We start from the raw sequence: 19098 nt of genomic DNA on the forward strand, positions 1-19098 counted from the left end.
CAAAATTTGACCAACTAAATATACAAGATTCATATAACCTTTCCATTTAATCATTTATCCGATTTTTGATTGTAAAGGAGACACAAAAATTAAATCAGGCTGAATAAACACTAATAGTGAAAAAGTCAGTTTTGAAGGGTATTTTCTTCAGTGCAAACAATATTCAAACAGTAATTTACAAAATATCAGTCATTTTATACAAAAAAATAAAAATTTAGAATCTACAAAAATTAACTTTATTTCAACATGTGACAAATTTCAATGTTTAATTTCCAAATTCGTTCATCTGTTTGGAGGGGAGTAGAATAGATTGAGACATTTTTCAATTAAGTTTGGCGTTCACATATTTGGCTAACCCATAATCAGTTTTGGGGAAAATTTAGTCCCAACCGAAGGTATCCCGGTTCAGGAAACATATTTTTATTGAAGAGAACCTAAAGAATAAGAATCTTTAAACTTAAAGATGAAAAGCCACCAACGGGAATCCATTGGCTGACATTAACGTGCGTTTTGACAAAAAAAGTTAGGATTTCAAATGAACTCTTAGGACGACAATTTTATTGCATTGATCGAAAATGTCTTGAGAACAGCATATCATCAAAATCTAAGAAGAGAATAATGATTCCTATGTATATCTTTTACAATCTAATCATAAGCTTCTAATCACTGACCTTTATATATCCCTGGACCAAGCAATATCTGCAATCTTTGATTGGAGTTTTTTTAGAATTGGTACCCAAGGAAAAGCCATTGCAATGCTAAAAATTAACGTCTAACGCCGCTACATCATCAAAAGAATTTGAGGAAAAGTAGACCTAGCGCTCTTGATGCATTTACACCGCTATCGAGTAGTGCCGACATTAGGGTACCAATTTTCAAAAAACCCCGATCAAAGATTTTGCTTGGCTGGGATTGAGAAGCTTGGTCCAGGGTATATAAAGGTCAGTGCTTCTAATGAATTTTATAAAACCCATTCTCATACGCTGAGTTAGATTTTTTCATCCAGCGGGGGTAAAAATTACAGACTGAAACTCGATGGAGATTGAATGTCAAAAAATTCATTGGGGATGGAAAAAATAGCACAATTCTTTGCTGTAAGGATTTGGTTCTTTGATTATTTTTTGTGCGGGCAAAAATTCGAGTGTGATTTTTCTCTTGGGTGATTTTTGCATCAATTTTTACAGTGGAAGTGAATACCACCGGGTCTGTGCGAAGAGGGTGTATTTAACAATGTATGACATAGAGCTCAAGAAAGACCCTTATTCTTCGACAAATGCTTTATTCTTTCGTTCCTCCATCTTTCCCTCGTAATCCATGACAGCTTGTGGGACCAGTTTTCCGTTGCTGTATCGCATGTTTTGATCCGCTTCTGTTTGTTTACCGCTCGATTCGCTCAACATCGGTAAATTTAGTTTGCCTGTGTGAAAAATGAGTGTATTGTTTGTAACAGACAAAGGTTCTCCAAGGAAATCAAAAGAAGATGAAGAATAAAATAGCCCATAACAAAAGAGATTAGACAATTAGAGATAGTAGAAATTTACCTTCTTTAGAGAGATAATGGACAAAATGGGGAGATGGGGAGATGATGGAAAGACTCACTCGTTTATTGGGCAACAGAAAGTATAATTTTCTTGGAAAACATTAGAAAAAACCTTTCTTAAGGAGATAACATATAATACCTTGAGTAAGGAGATGATAGTTCAAATGCCTTGCTTATGGAGAAAATTGACAAATTGTCTTCCTTAAGGAGATAATAGATAAAATTTCTCCCTTACGGAGATAAACGACAACTTACCTTGTTTATGGAGATAATAGAGGACACCACAAGCAGCGACCAGTATAAGGATCACTAAAACAACAACAACTGCGATGATTGTTCCATTGCTTGACCCTTCTTCATCTTTCTCCTTCACAACTAAAATCGAAATAAAGAAGTAAAAATGAAATATAGTTGACGCTCTCTAATTTGGTTTTTGAGGGGGTTAGGATTTCCTCGAATATTGGAGCGTATTGATTGATAAAGCGTCTTTTATATGAGTTTCTTGTTGACGGTGACTTTCAATATTATGGAATAAGGGAGCGTATCAAAAAGTAGAATGTCGAATTAAATAGTGTCAACTGTAAATAGCTTTAGTGGACACACAGCATTGGGATCCCTGGTGAACTTCTCAATGAGTTTTAAAAAAATGATAACAAATATTTGAAATTTTGAATATTTTCTCTTTTCTAAAAGTCAAAGTTTGACTGCCGGCATGGTTATCGATTTCAAATCGGGTGTCGCTTCAAAAATGACCATACCATACCTTTAATTGCGCAAACGCGAGCTTCCTTTGCTATGGTGCACCTAAAAATAAAAGTGTATTTAGATGACTTTTATGGTGAAGTAATTGATATCTATGATGATAATGAAAGTTTACAATCTAAACCCTACAAGGATTGGATTGGCAACAGAGCTTTAAAGAATACTTGACGTATCTGGAAGTAACAAAATTGTTAAACCATCTAAAGATTAAGCACAATTAATTAATTAATTCATATGAATTTTATCCAGAAAAGTTAACGGATCTGCCTAATTTTAAAAGGTACGACTAAGCGTTGTCTGTACCAAATGGACACCTTTTTGGATGAAATTTTCAGAAAATTTCATGGCAAAAGCTCTATTATTTCAGGAGCTATTAACATCAGTTTGACCTCTGAACAGAAACATCCCCCCTAGTACGAATAGGGTTAAGACACCTTTAAGAAAAATCGAAAAATAATGTATTGGTCTGGGAAAAGCGGGGGTGAGTACCGCCAAGTGAGAAAACATTAACTTACGTAGGTGCTTGGCAACCGTCGTCAGGGCAACGACAATTCGAACCGCCCAACATCCATTCACAATATCCTCCATTGTTTCCTTCACAATAACATTCTAAAATTTACGATGATGAAAGATTATGAATTAAGATTAGTTTAAATTTTGGAAGATACAATCATATCTCAAGACATCTGTTATTAAAGAAACCTAGCCAGAAGTTTAATCATTTTTACGAACGCAGTAGAGGTCGATACATATCCTTACGTATGGTAGATTCAACTGAAAGAATATTATGGAAAAGTATTAACCTCGTCTTTTCTATTTCGTTTAAACCTAAAATCATTTCTCCTCGCGTAGTCACGTTTTTCATCTATCTACGCTTGCTTACTTAATCTCTTAAATCATCAATTGTTTAAGTCAAGAAATATTGACAATGGAATGCAATTATTATGATATTTTAAATTTGAGAACATTACTTCTAGTTTCGACAGAAAATCTCCCTTCAGCGCTTTTCCCGCAAGGGTCAGTTGCTTTTATGGTGAAAGTATAAGTTTCGTTGATCTCTCTCGGTGTCCATGTGATTACTCCAGCAGAAGAGATTTCCATGCCATGGGATTCTCCAACAAACTCGTATTTCATTGGTTGTTTCTCAGGGTCTTGTACGGGAACCTCGTAACGCCATTTTTGACCCTTGAAGATCTTCAATGGAGCACGTGGCAGCTTGAAAACTGGGGCTTGGTTCACTAAAACGAAAGTTTATTATTCTTCAGTTTGGAATAGTTTTTCACTGCCTCTTAGGTTTTGAACAAAAGTAGAGTATATAGATATCTAAATAGAGATATCTAAGTAGAGATATTTGCGGGGCCGAAAAGTCTTGTCAGATAATTTACGATTCTCTCATAGCTATAATGTAAAATTTCTCTAAATAAAATGATATCAAAAAGTCATTATCATACACACGCCGGACATTACAGAATTGTAAATGCTAATTACCTAATCTTTTGACAAATGATGTGTTGCTACGGGCAACATCACAAACTTGGCACCAATCCTCTGGATTGTAATCATTTTGTGCGAAACAGTAATTGTTGATCTTGCAAGTACCGGCCTGAAGTGAAAATAAGGGAATACCAATGGTTATCAATAACCAATGACAAATTAACCACAGGATCCAAGCATACTTGTCATGTCATTAGAAGATCACCCCTGTCTCACAGCCCTGAAGGAACTTCTTCCTACAGTGGACTCGAAACTGTAGGATATTTTTCCCACTGAATACGAATTTCGCCTAGGGGTCCCGGCGGGTCTGTGACACAGGGGTGTAAGTACACGCAGGGTCGCATTTCAAAGGTTTCAACTCTTTGAGATTTTTACAATATCTTAGTAAGTAAGTAAGTGCATTCCTTTAAACTTGATACAAAATGGTCACACTTACCTTCCATTTACAGGTTCGCTCACCAGTTTTTGTACATTCCATACATTTCGAATCATAAACCAAAAGCAACGATTTGTTTTGTGAATAATTCACCCCATCGTTTGAAAGGCGAATGAAAAATCCACCGACTGGCGTACCCGGGGTTTTTGCGTAGTCAATGTCGACGGGTACCCTGGGTAGTGGACAACTCAGCTCAGCGAAACTTAAAAGATCGGCTTCGTCAGAGTCAGTTCGACCAAGTTCTTCAACTGGTTTGTCTGAGACCTGAAATGTCGATAAATAAGTTGGATTCGAAAAGGGTAAAAAATATATTGTCCAGGAGTAATGATAATCGTGAAACTGTGTTGAATTTGTTAGTCAAGTTCTCCGTAACAAATTGAAAAGGCAGAGATGTCATTTCAATTATGTGTTTTTTTATGGTAATTGAAGACTCTCCTAAAATCGCCAAAGCTTTTGTAAAGCACTAATACTGTATCGTGAGAATGCAATGCAATTAGGATGATTCTAAATATCAATCTGAACAAAATTTAATCAAACCTTGACTTGTGAAGTTTGACACTTGAGGTTAGGTGAATCGATGAAGTTGTAACCAACAACTCGAGTTCGAACGCAATCTTGTGATCGAATGTCACACAGGCCGTCGTACGCTACACCGTACATCACTGGCGGCTCGCCTGAAACGGGAAAATGTAAAGTTAAGATTTTTAACCTTTGAAACACTAGTATTTACACAGAATCACTTTCAATTTAAGATTTCAAACTTCCATTGTGGGTCTTAAATTGGATTCCAAACAAAGAATTTGGCCCAATTGACCTCTTTCTAAAAACTGCATTTATGCTGGGAACTGCCCGAAATTTGACCTCTTGGAATACTTAGAAAATGAATACAATTATAAATACAAAGTGTTAGTCGGATTGAAAGCTTTCATGGGGATTTCCTTTGGCGCACTTCCTGAACTCACTCACCTTCTTTGATAGAACAATCTGTTGAGATGTATCCCTGGTCACAAGAGCAAGTAGCATTCAAACATTTTCCATGACCACTACATTCGTTTGGACAAACACTGTTCTCAATTTCTTGTGGTGGTTGTAGTTCTCCTGAAATGTGATGTGTGTTGTTTGTTTGATTAATGAGAGAGAATAGACACTACACGTTTTTTTTTATAAGAACAAACTATATAAGAACATAAGGCTTCGAGGCCCAAGAATTTAAGAACAATCTAAGAACATTCTAAGGCTTTGGAGACTTAAAAACATGCATTTTTTTCTTAAGAAATTACATCAAAATGCTCAAAAAATGCTGAAAATAAGAACATTTTAAGAACATTTTTAGGCTTCAAATCCAAAAAACTAAGAACATCCAAAGGCTTCGAAAATTTTTGACGTTCTTATAAAAAAAAACGTGTATCGCATAATTTCGATATAGAAGTGGTAGACTGATGGAAATGCGAGACAGGGGTGTCAATGAGACAAAGGCGTATTTAACAAATGTCAGACGGGGTAACCGTGGGACAGGAGTGTCAATACAACACTGGGGTTTAACGAGACAGTGATGTCAGAGAGATAAGGTTATTACAATGAGACCAGGTGTCAGTAAAACAGAAGTGTCAATAAGGCAGTGGTGTCTTTGTTTCATTGTTGTCAGTTTTTCAATAACAGAGGTTGTTATGGATGTTTCTGATGCAATGATACAGAAGTGCCAGTGACACCAGTGTTTTAGTGAGACATCATCAGTATTACCTGAAGCATCCCTTTTCCAATACTTGTTCACTTCGCGTAGTGTGATTTCTTCGCATTGATCTGTCAGTGTATTGATGGCTGATTCCGTTGCTACTTCGATACTGTCCAAAACCTGGTGATGAAAATACATCAACAAAATGTTTTGAACCGCGGAAGGGAGTTTGACTCCATGTGCAAAGAATCCAAATGTACACGTTTCATAAATTTCCCGCTCTTCACTCGTTCACTCAATTTATGCTTTTATATTATCAGATTTTAAAGATTTGCTATTTGGAATAATTTTTTTTCTGAACCCTTTATTATGCATTTCAGTCAGTTTAAACAAAGGTTTAAAATTCTTTAAAGTTGAAGTAACATGTCGTCACGTGTAGTTCACTTGCAGATTATCTTGCAGATTATCTCAAAGCCCAGCATTTGGATAAGACTTTCTTCGAATAACAAACAGATAAAAAAAAGTACCGGCAGTGTTTTCCAAAGACGCCTATCAGTGAAATAAGTGCAAGAGTTTCAGGGTACGAGAATGAAAGTACAAGTGGCTCTGGGTACAAGATTTGAAATTCTCACCTGTACGTCTAAAACACATTGTTCCTCAAGGTCCGAAATACTGAAACCATTTACTGTCTTCAAACAGATTTTGCCGGTTTCCGAATTCCTTAATCCTTTGTCACATTCAGAACGCGCTTTAGCCTCTGTGATGCCACTATTGGTTGGCCAGTTGGGAACAAAGCCTGTATTTTGATCAGGAGTGTACTCATAGATTGCATTTTGACCATCTTCGGGAAGGATGATGGATTTCTCGGCATCATCTGTATCTCTTCTCTTTCGGCGTTTTCCACAATTCTTAGCTCCTAAGGATTGAATATTTAATAGATTTTGCATTGGTTATAACATAAATGTTTTTGCAAAGGGGTTTTCTATTCATGCTGATTGGTTGTAAGTGATGTAAAATCAGTCAATACGTCACTTGCAAACCAATCAGCTGTTGGGTCCGATGTGTGATATTAGAAGACATTGCAGTGGTGCATATCATGGATAGTAATAATACCTTAGCCAGCCTTTAGCGTAGACAGGGGTGAAGGAGCATTTGCGTAGGAGATCAGATTGAAATGACACAGTAATTATGTTTTTATATCACGAATAGGTAAGTGGTTTTTCGTAAAAATCTGCTCTCCTACGCAGATCGTTCTTCACCCCTTCTACGCTACTGTAATATTAAAGGGTTGGTCTGTTAATACCATCCTCCAATTCAAGGACCATCCTGACTTCCGTACGATATGGGTTATCTGGATGGATATGGTTCGTTGCCGGAGAACTAATCGATTCTACCAATACCAATTTCAAGTGTCAAAAGGCACTGACACCTGTACGTCAAAGATTTTTTTATCTGCCTTGTCTCGTAAGAGTGCAGTAAATTTGGTATACTAAAGTTTGGGTAGTGACTAGTTTTAAGACGATGTAAAATTAATGGTTGTGACAAGCTGTGTAAGAGTAGAACGAATGAAAGTAGCCATACCTGGAAAGTCCAGTTTTTTATAACCTCTAAATCCTTTGATGTATTTAGGTCGTTGAGAAAAACCTTGGAAATCACAATTCACTCTTCGTTTGTCGCCACAACAATTCTCACTGCACGTGCAATAACTTTTGAAACGTTCTGCTAAACATTTCTTTTCGCCTCCCTTGTAGTAGAATAAACTTTCAGCTTGAGATAACAAATGAAGGTGATGTTAACGTAGAACTCAATTCGTTACTGTAAAAATGCTCAAAGTAGGCTATCCATGTAGATAGTCCAAATAAAAGTCTTTACAAAACTCAACTTTTAACATTGTGCGCTCTATTTGTGGTGTCGAATTTTAATTTTGTGGAAAGTTTGTTTGAGCAAGGAATTATAAGAGACACTGGATAAATGACTCATAAAACGGCGGAGAGCAACCATTGTATTTTCTTTGTTTCAGAAAACAATTGATGTTCTAGCTATGTCCGCAAAGGACAACTAACATGGCGGCTCAAATGTATCTGATTTTGAAAAATGTTTAATAATCTCATTTTAAAAGAGTTCTTTAGCCTTTTCTTTTCGTACCTTTGCAGGGAAAAAACTTTGAAAGTAAGGCTATAATACCAAGCCAGATACATTTGTGAAATCTGATGTGAGAAAAACATCATTAGACAAGAAAAATCAAACAAAATGCTTATAGTAACACGAGATATTCAATTGGGAATTTCTTTCCAAAACTGTTACCACAAGAGCTAAAAATAACGAACATTAGACTTGAGCTTCTTGGTGTCACTTTTAGAGGCACGTGATGGCAAGGTGGTTTTTTTTGTGGTTATCAATTTCTTATACACAACACATCTTTTTTACCTTTCTCACAACTTGAAAAGTCATAACGACTTATAATTGGCAATTAAATAGAAGTATCTGACTTTCACGGGAAAGTTTTAAGTCTCTTGGGAATTAGATAAGTGATTTTTGATATAAAACGCAATTAAAATGTATCGAAAAATAATTTAATGAGGGAAGGAGAGTGAACAATAATATCATTACTGCGGACATAGCTAGAACATGAGAAATCAGCAAAAATCAGGTACTTGTATATCCAGTGTATAATAAATCCTTGGTTTGAGCAAACCGGTACCGCTGGAGTACTATTTTAATGATATGAAAATCCAAATAGATTTTGGAAAGACACGATTCAACCCTTAGTCTATAAATCAAGTTATTCTTTAGCATAAATGGATGGTTTGTTTCCATGTCTAATCTTGGAGAAAAGAAATATGTCTAAAATGTAAGTTATTTAACATCAAGTTTTTACTTCCAACTCTCGGTGAATCTTGGATCCCCAATTCTTCGACTTTTCAATCCATAAATATTCCCATCTTTGGCTGTCAAATCATTGTTCTTAATTCGGTCCCATGTCCCGCATAAACCTTTTGTTTTCTCGAAATCGTCAGAGGGGACTTGGATAACAATATTTGCGTAATGCCATCTTCCAAACCATTTCTTGGCTTCAAAGCGAACATATGCTCCAGATGGAAAATTGAGCTGAAAAAAAAATCATTTTGAAATTACAGAAATGGGTTAAAGCAATCTATAATTTCACACTAGAAAATGAATCTTTCATGCATGCGAAAAAAAATTGACCTTCTCAAGCCCTAAGAAAAAGATTTCAGCTTCTAAAGCTTTTGGTGATAAATGAATGGAATAGTAGTTCCTTTGGATAGGACTGCGAACAAGAAAAAACCTTTAAGAAAAGTCAGAAAATGAGCATTAGCCTTAATCAACCAATCAATTAGCCGTCTCCGTAACTCAGCAGTAACATTGGCTAATCTTACGGCCCTAGGTAGGATTTTTATAGCCGTAAAGATGCAGGGTCCTTAGCAGGGTCCTTAAAATGATCAAATCTTACCACAAAAACTTTTCCGTTTTGACTTCTTTCAATGGTTGTCTCTTTTTGTGGTTGGACTGTGCTCGCATATCTAGCCCGTGGAACGTTATCGCGACACATGTCTACCACCAATACATCATCACCTTCTCTAGCCGCTACTCCGCAATTACACGAGACTGTGTGACAACGGAAAGTTCGCACGTGGACCTGCAAGAAGATAAAATTCATATATTCCATATTCATATATTCTGCCTACCATAAAATTCCATGTTAAGCTAGACTGACCAAGATGAAGGAGAGGGGAACCTGCTCTTTTTGTTAGATGAAGAATATAGCGAAATTTCGAAAGTATTTTCGTCTTTAGATTAACTTATAACCTAAACAGTCATCCTCCTAAAGAAACTCGTTATCAGTCCCTTTGTTCGATTTTTGTTAAACCTGATAGCATGGACGAAAAGTTCGATTTTACCGCGTCCAAATGAAGAACTAATGCGTGCATGTGAATGGTCCTAGAATACGAAATTGTTCCCAAGTAGATTCAAAAGTATGGTGGAAATCATTAGTGGTTATTAAACATCCGCTTTTTAGTCTATATGCCACAAAAGTTGGTTGAAGGATTAGACCGTTATATCTTACCTCGAACTTTCTGGCTTCGGATTTAACAAAGACGTAATCCCCGACTTGAAAATGATTGTAATAATATCCGTCAAATGTCGTTAAATGAGGATCGCCGGTAGACTTGCAACGCGCTGTTGTGACGTCACGCGTTTTAACCTGAGTTGTAAAAATAAATTTGTAAATATCGGATTATTTTGAAACATCATAATCAAAGTTTGGTGAAGGAGAAGGTGTTGGTCACATCAACAGCTTCTCGAAACCACGCTGTCTCTTTTTATATCTGTTTGGTCATAATACAAATTGTAAAATTGCCAGGGTCGGATACAGGAGGTAGGCTATCTTATTCATGGAGAGTAATTAGTTTCCATATAAGGTAATACGATAATAAAGTGCACTCTCCTCCATTGGTTATAGCCTCCCTCTGTATCCGAGCCTGATTGCCATACTTTTTAACGTGAGAGCAAAACCTCGTTATTTCACACCTATGGCTGTTTTCTAAATTGAACATTTTGCCTTCAAGAATCGCCCGTTTGCTCGATTGATTTAAGAAGAAACGAATTTTATGTGCTCTAGTTAGTGAACCCGAGTTAGAGGATAAAGATTCAACTTTGTTAGCAATCTAACGTCAAGAATATAAGAGAAGAATATTGTGCGAATATCTCTATAACTCGAAGAATAATTTCATTTGACCCCCTAGCTGTTCGAGTTATGGAGACTGCACTCTACATACACGTTTTTTTTATAAGAACAAACTATATAAGAACATAAGGCTTCGAGGCTCAAAAATTTAAGAACATTCTAAGAACATTCTAAGGCTTTGGAGACTTAAAAACATGCATTTTCTTAACAAATTACATCAAAATGCTCAAAAAATGCTGAAAATAAGAACATTTTAAGAACATTTTTAGGCTTCAAATCCAAAAAACTAAGAACATCCGAAGACTTCGAAAATTTTTGACGTTCTTATAAAAAAAAAACGTGTACATTGATATCGGAGATGTTTTTGTAGCAATTCCAATCAACAGGGTCCACATGATCAGGGACGAATAATTTTATCTTCATTTGTTGATCACCATCATCCACGAAATCACGCTTAGCAACAACTTGTAAATCCAGGGAACGACCTTTTGGCCCTGGTTTGAACCTAAAACAATTATAGAAAGATTGACGGTATACTCAATAGTCTTTCTGAACCGATCGCTGAGATTTGGCAGAGCCTGTTGAACTAGTTTTCACATTAAGAAAAAGATCTTGAATATCGAACTTGGTGAGTTTTAAAACGATAAACACTTCTAGCGGAGATTTAAAAATATTTTTCAGCTACTCATATTAGATAATTTGCTTTTCCTAGTGTTCTCAACAAGACCATTTTGCTTTTTGATAGCTGCATAACTTTTTTGAGATCTTATTTTACTAGCAGGTATTTAGGACTTTACAGCTAAAACAGTCTCAAAATCAGTTTAATCTCGTAAGATTCTGAGCATCATGGTACAAAACGTGCTATATTCATTTCTAAGGCTATTTTGAATGTTCCGATATAAATTTGGTGAGACACTTGTTGAAATCCCTTGAGTAAAGTCTTGGGGACAAGAGAAGTTGTTTTCGCGCTTGTGCAATGCAACATGCTTTATCCCACCAACCTGAAACGCTTTCTCGTGTCTCCACCCCATTTTTCTTTCTACCAATAAAAGTGAAATCCCATTTTTGTCCCAGGGACAAAATCAGCGTGTCATTTGGGTATTTCCCTCACTTTTTGTCCCATGAAACAAAAACAAAAAACCATGAGACACGCACTTTCTTTCTTGTGTTGGTGGCATGCAGCATGTTGCATTGCACCAACGCGAAAAAACTTCTCTTGTCCCCAAGCCTTAAAAGTGAAAGAATAATGATATGTTGAATCGCTCTCCTTACTTCAAAGTACAATAATCAACGAAAGAATCTTTGGCACCAGATTGTCCAACTTCAAGCTGCACGTGACAATTTTCGGTTCCATCCTGACAAACAATGGGAACTGTGGATTTGATGTTCACGTTGACCGGTTTGGCGTTTTCACCGAGAACCACCTCTTTTGGATCGATCTATTGAAAGAGATTCTCATGGTTTAAGTGCATAAACTCACAAAAATTGAAAAGATGAGAAAAAACAAAACATTAGAAGTAAATTCATACGCCTTGTATAAACATTTTGTCACTATGAACATATCACAGTTTAGCACTTCATGGAAAATTTGCAGAATTTTCTCTCTCTCTACTATACCATAAAATGAGAAATAAACTCCCAGCCCCGGTGGACTGTGTTCACAACGGGGATGATTTCAGAGTTCAATTTCATTTCCAAGTTGGGCTGAATTGTATGGTTTTTCCCACCGGGAGCCAAATTCTGACCAAATGTGCCAGGGGTGGGGGGTCCCACCGGATCTGTGACACGGGGGTGAAGGAGGGCTTATTGTATAAGTATTATTGAATCCTTTCTTCTACCATTATGGTGTTATGTTTCTAGTACGTGAAGTATTTTTCAATACTGTACCTTTATTTGCGAGACATCAGAATAAGGAGAAAATACTTATCTAGCACCCAGATGAGGAAGTTTTCATCCGACACGCTAAAGCTCTGAGGGACGGGAAAATTATCAAGATCTGGACGGTTTATATTACTGCGTCAAGGATTTTGCAGCGGGAGGCCTGGTAACCCAGCCCTGGTTTTCTGAGATCCAACTTAAGCGGGTCCAAATTAAATATTTTCAGGTTTAACGCAAGATTAGTTTAAGAATGATTGGGCCCAACTAGGATGCGGCACTCATCAAAGGCCGACAATCGTTCCTCTCCGATGGGAAATTGACCCGCTCCTTTAGAGCATTAGCGTGGGCGGCCGCCAACCCGCCATCATAATATCAGATGAAGAAAGAATCAGACTTACGATAAGACCAGCGTAATATTCGTTGCTCTTCCGTTTAAAACCAAACTGTTCTTTACCGACGTAGTATGAACGAACTTCGCAATAAATCTAATAATCAAAAATTGAACTTTGCAATAAATATATTGATCAAAAATAGAATCAAGTTTACATAATGGAGAAACATCCTCCACATTGCCTGATGATGGGAGAAAAATCTCGGGATTCAAGCAATGATAAACTTCCGATATGAATATGAGTCGATAAACTTATTTAAATTTACATAAGGTACTTTTTAGTCTGCTCAAAATAGTGAATAAGAATAATCATTGAGCTTCAAGCCGAAAGCTAAAGACAAATCTTCAATCTTCTCCAAGCCATAAAAATAGAAGCTTTGAAAATACGTGCTCTAATTCGGATAACAATCTATCAATCTCTTCGTTTCTGTGTTTTACGTTTCTCAAAATTTGGTGGTTAATGCTACTTCCAATCCAGCGTTCGTATGAAAACCAAGCGGGCCGCGCAACTTATGTAGGAGACAAATGGCTTCAAACCGTATATAGAACAATAACGTTTTTTGTCAGTTACAATCAATGTATACTAAGTATAGATGAGTCTACTACAAACGCTGTGCTTAGTTGTAGGGGAGTGACATAAGCAGGGGTGGTACACTGGGAGAAAAGCTGTAAAATGGGGGCTCAATATTAAGTGATTTTGAGGTCCAAAAAACCCTAGGAAAATTAAAGTTTTTGCACTTTTTCAGTCTTTTTCAGGAAAATTTCATAAAATGGTGGGGGGGGGGGGTCATTATAAAATGCTATTGGTGATTTTTTCCAAAAATTGCAATTTGACCCCCTACAATTAAGCACAGAAGAGTAAGTATACTTACATTTTGATTCAAGCAGAAAGTCGGTTTTTCACCATATCGATTCGTATTTTGTAAATACGCTTCCGTCGTATCACCGTTGTAATCTCCACGTGCAAGGACCTTACGATCCAACTCGGCCTCTGGGGGTCCACCATACCAGATCACCTCATGACGGACCTCAGCTCCTTTATCTTTCGGGTCGAATTTACATTTAAATCTCATGCGCTTGTTGTGAACATCCACGCTGATTTGTGGATCACCGTTCAGTTTAGGGAATTTACCTTTGAAAGAAAAGACAAAAAATGCTATCAGGTTTAAAGCAGTTTGATTTTGATTCTTTTTTTATCATACACAATGCTTTACAATTACAGCGAAATCTCCATAGTTCAAACACAAATGGGAAATTGAAAATTGTCAGAGAAAATTCTGAGTTATTGAGTATGACGTTTATAAGGGAAGGGACCAGAAAACTTGTTTGAGTTAAGGAGACTTTCGAGATTTGAATTAAAGGGGATCCACTATACAATATTGCAATATAGAAGCTTCTTGATTGACCAAGTCAACTAGCTATCTTCTGAACTCTAATTAACCCATTGGATGACATTAGCCAATTGACCGTATCGGAGTTTTTGATTTTTTTTTTAAAAGCGATGCATTGTGGGATTGTTTTGGGAGTATTACCATAGAATTCCTTCAAGGAATTCCTAAGAGATTTCTATTGTAATACTCCTGAAACAATCCCACAATGCATCGCTTTTTTATAAAAATCAAAAACTCTGATAAGATCTATTGAGAGTAGATTCACAATTAAAGGTGACTCATATTTTCCCGTATGTAATCTAATGTGAACAAAACTATTATTCAAAATTCTCAGGTGGAAAGAAATAGAATCTGGAGATTCTGGAATGGACATTACACCGTAGCATTTCATTTCTGGAGAGAAGTGTACTCACTTGAGCAAGGTGTAAAGCCTGTAGCAGAAGACTCTCCTTGAGGACATTTAGTTTCTTTACCTGAAAATGAAATACAGTAAAATCTCTAATCAACGGACACTCTAAAAGGCGGACACCTCTGATTAGCGGACAATTTCATTTTCCCCGGCCGTTTCCTAGTCAAATCCTCATAAAAAAGTTTCTAAAAGGCGGACACTCAATTAGCGGACCCTCTGATTAGCGGACAAATTTTTTCGCATGAAATGGAAAAAACCCCTATTTTAGCTCTCCAATTAGCGGACATTGAATATCAAACGGGTCACAGACGTCCAAAATCGAAAAAAAAATTTTAGATATTTTTATTTCAAGATATTTTATTTCACTTATTAGTCTTATTATTCAAATTATTTCTACAAATTTCCAGTTTTCCCTTGACCCATTCAACGAATTTAAGTGGGCCAAAGAAATCAGAAAATTACTGATTTTATTTTATTTGTTAAAAACTAAATTGTTCTCTTGCTCTATGGCCTAGTGTCTGCAGATTAGTACTTTAGACCCTAATTTTGTATTTTCGACACCCTGGGATGGCCTAATTTTAAAATTGGAGCTCCATGATCAAAAGTTTCTAAAAGGCGGACACTTCTAATTAGCGGACACTAACCCTTTCCCCCCGACGGTGTCCGCTAATTAGAGGTTCCACTGTATTAAGTAATAAATGGTGTTTTGAAATCAGAAACCATCCCAGTCGACACAAGAAATAGCAAGGCTGAAAAAACTCGTTCTACGCACTTGGCCAAATTACAATTATCTTTGTTATTAGTGATTAGTCGTCAATTGTAATTGATAATGTGCGATTCTTAATAGAACTTTTCTTAAATTACGTCACGAGCAACGGTTACCTCGTTTTCAAAATGGTGTTATGATAATTAATTCCAAGAAAAGTTCGTAAGAAGTTGACTCTTTTCATAAAAGTAATACTTGAAAACTCAATTTAATCACCGTGGCAATGGCTTCATAACGAGGTAGTTGTTGCCCTCAAAATAATTTATGCAAAGGTCCATCGGAGAATTCTATTATTTACGGTATATATATACACCTTTTCGACCGTAGTCGCCACTTTATTATTTAATTTACCACCCTAAACTCAATACAATCCGTTTTTACAATTTTTTCTATTATCTTTAGGTGCAAAAAAAGACTGGGGTGGTTTTAGTGTGGTGAAACAGACAAAAAAATACCCGGACGGCAATTGGCGGTTACGGTCGAAAAAGTGTATTGGGTCAAGAAAGAACCGTCTTGGTAGCGAGGCTGTCACACATATGGTTCGATTAATTTCCATCGAGCGTACATGAAGATAAAGTTCAAAACAACGCTGGGACCGAAAAAAATCTCCACTTTAGGGATGCTATTTAAAACTCACCAACACAATAACTCATTGCACATCCAGGAACTTCTTGCAGATTATAAACAAAAAATTCTTTTCCATCTGCCGAGCATTTCTTGACATCCAAATTCCAACTATTTGCGCAACAACTGTCTTTAGAGATTTGAACGCAAGCTCTGAGTGTCTTCTGTTCTCCAACTGTGTCTGGGTGTTCACCGTTAAGCCAGATTGGGTTTCTGGTTCCTGTTAATCACAAAGTTCAATAAATAAGCCATGTTAGTTATCTCTCTTTCTTATTTCCATTATCTTCCTTTGCTTTCAGAGGTTAGCACAATGAAGTAAAAGCTAGGGCTAGAAGCGAATCTCCTACGTCGGATTTCAGAAGCCGCTCAATCCTACAATCATAGACAAAAAACTTGCGACAAAGGAAATTTTAAACACCACAAATGATTTTTAAGCGCGTTAAACTACAGTTGGAAAGTAGATTTTTCGCTCTGAGTTTTAACATGAGACTTAAGACTTACAACCTTAGGATCGCAGGATTTAAAATCTCATCCGAAATCGAAATATCCGATGAAAGAAAGTGGAAGTGCCAAAATAGCAATTCTCGCCCAACTTTAATTCTGAAAAACGCTTAAATACACTAAAATCTCAATATATTTCGACCATGATTGTACCTAGAGTCAAGTAGAAGAGTCATCTTTATACAAATTCCAGTTTGAAAGATTTTCCGCTAGATTTCAAAAAATATGTACCACTCGAAAACAAAGAAACCACTAAATCCGTCGTCAAAAATACGGCGTATATTCTAAGGTTTCACTTTTTCCTGACGAAGAAAGGCTAAAGATTCACTTCTAACCCTTCGGGCTTTTACTTCATTGGGCCAGCATCCACATTTCAACAAGAGTTTGGTTTAGGTATATTTTTCAGACCATTAAAACTCTCGACAAAGCATCAAGTGCGAATTTTCAAAAAGAGTAATTAAAACATTTAAAATTTAGCCAAAAGTCTCTTAGGCTCATAAAACATCAAAAATCACCAAAATTTTTAAAATTCCGTATTGATCTTATTGTCCATTTTACCTTCTCGGACATTATGATCAATTTGCAGTTCTTGTAAAGCTCGGTTTTATAATTAGCAGCAAACTTGATGATCTGTGAAGGTAGTGTAGTGTCAAAATAAAAATTGACACTATCAATAACAATCTTATTAAAATGATTGCCATAAATATTGAATAATACTTACCACAAGCCCTTTCAGGGGGACAAGTTGTTGGCATCTTATTTCCGGCGCCACTGTTGAATCTATACCAACCGGACCTGAAAGGTCGATCGCATTTTTCCGTCTTACTGTTGATAGGGATGATGTAACCAGTGCTCCGTTGCCATGATGTTGTATCCGTATCCAGGGTGTAATCTTTGCACGGGTCTGTAAAATACACGAAATGAAATATATTTTGAATTTCGAACGTTTAGATAAAAATATTCTATAGTACAATTTATGTTAACGAGAGAGCGTTCGCTAATCTCGCAAATTGACTTGGTGTTATTGCAACTTTTGCTGTATACCACTTGAGTGAGACTTGATTGAGACTTTATTTCTGTAGTTATCATTGACGGTGAAAATTAAATTATATAGTGAGCTCTCTAGAAATCTATGTGAAAAGTGTAGCAATGATTTCGAAAGCCTTTCCCATACTTATTCTAACCGCTATTTATTTTCAGTTTTGCGGCTGTGTACTCGGCACTATTCTTCGCGTAGTTCGCGAAATCAGAGGATCTATAATTGATGCATTTTGTGTTCGCTTTGCTTTTTAGTAACTGCACGTTCTGAAGCTCCATTCAGATCATAAATAGCCGAGTATGTTGGCAGTGCACCCCACAAAGAAATCGGAAGACTGTGTTGAATATATTGTAGGTATCAACGCAAGATATTTAAAATCACTCCAACGTCAGCCACTCACCTCCAGTTTGAACAGGAGTTTTCGCCTCACAGACATAATCAACTTCAAGATACTTCTGTACATTGGGGCATGTGTCCCCGAATACTGGACTCTCCACTTTTACGTCACACTTTTGCTTCGCTTCGCACCTTGATTTCATTTGTTCCGTAGTTTTTGTCGAACGGCAATTAGTCCGCCCGGTGCCACATATATTATTTTTTGTTCGACCATAATTAGCGGATTTTATTCGAATGATTTGTGTATCAGGACATTGTATTTTGAGCGTTTTGTCTTCGCATGTCACGACTGAATGAATGAATGAAAATGAATGAGTGGATGGTATTTTTAAATGCTGCGTTTCAAACGCTCTTGATAATTTTTTTTGGGTGGCAAATCGAGCTGTTTTGACATTTATTTAACGTTTGTGGACGTTAACAGCGATCTTAGCAATGCGGAGAAACAATTTGTGATTGGGATTATGAAAAGACCTTATATTTGAATATTGAATTATTTTCGAAAATGAATTGAACTTTGGGCTTACCGCTGTTTTGAACTTGTGAAACATTGATACAAAGAATGACAACATATAATACCATCCAAATCATTTTCATTTTTCTAATCTTCTTTTTTTTTAATTTTCTTTTGTGTTTCTAGAAATACAGAAGACCCAAATTCATTCCAACCTTTATTCATCCAGCCAGTTAACTAGGTTCTTTGGAATGAAGAGGCGTCCCCTGCTGTTAGGGTTTCTGCGTCACCTTGTTACATCAAGCATCTTTTTAGGAGCTTGATTTGAAAGTGTTTTTTTTTTCAAGTATTCACTTTACAAAGCCTTTTTGACTGCTTGAGACACCGTTTCAAATCTGAACAATCAACGCAAGAAATTCACCAAACCTGAAATATCCCACACTTCACTCTTTAGAATTACAAGTACAATCAAGGTCGTAATATTTTAGAAATATTTTAGGAAATTCACACGAATTTTCAAAAACGCAAAAAAAAAATTGGAAGTGCTTTAAGTTAGGTTGGAAGGGTAGAGTTAAGACCTTAGGATCTGAGGATCCAAAAGTTCAAAAATGGTCTAATAAGGGTCAGAATATAGCCTGGA

General features: G+C 36.5%; 1 protein-coding gene across 1 annotated transcript; it reads right to left on the bottom strand.

Moving 5' to 3' along the window:
* Nucleotides 1-125: 125 nt before the first annotated feature.
* LOC136800739 (von Willebrand factor D and EGF domain-containing protein-like) lies at nucleotides 126-18632 on the bottom strand. The gene is made up of 24 exons (XM_067057396.1): nucleotides 18532-18632; nucleotides 18012-18296; nucleotides 17294-17476; nucleotides 16085-16291; nucleotides 14686-14745; nucleotides 13754-14013; nucleotides 12889-12975; nucleotides 11885-12051; nucleotides 10958-11117; nucleotides 9992-10129; nucleotides 9377-9562; nucleotides 8781-9012; nucleotides 7486-7680; nucleotides 6537-6820; nucleotides 5973-6084; nucleotides 5199-5330; nucleotides 4770-4906; nucleotides 4233-4496; nucleotides 3791-3905; nucleotides 3274-3540; nucleotides 2818-2911; nucleotides 2304-2344; nucleotides 1796-1915; nucleotides 126-1417 (listed from the first exon to the last, which is right to left on the bottom strand). The coding sequence occupies exons 1-24, from the start codon at nucleotides 18599-18601 to the stop codon at nucleotides 1260-1262; spliced, it is 3954 nt and encodes a 1317-aa protein (XP_066913497.1). The 5' UTR covers nucleotides 18602-18632; the 3' UTR covers nucleotides 126-1259.
* Nucleotides 18633-19098: the final 466 nt, after the last annotated feature.

The sequence above is a fragment of the Clytia hemisphaerica genome, unplaced genomic scaffold (assembly GCF_902728285.1).
Source record: "Clytia hemisphaerica strain Z4C2 unplaced genomic scaffold, Clytia hemisphaerica genome assembly, whole genome shotgun sequence".
Classification (NCBI taxonomy): domain Eukaryota; kingdom Metazoa; phylum Cnidaria; class Hydrozoa; order Leptothecata; family Clytiidae; genus Clytia; species Clytia hemisphaerica.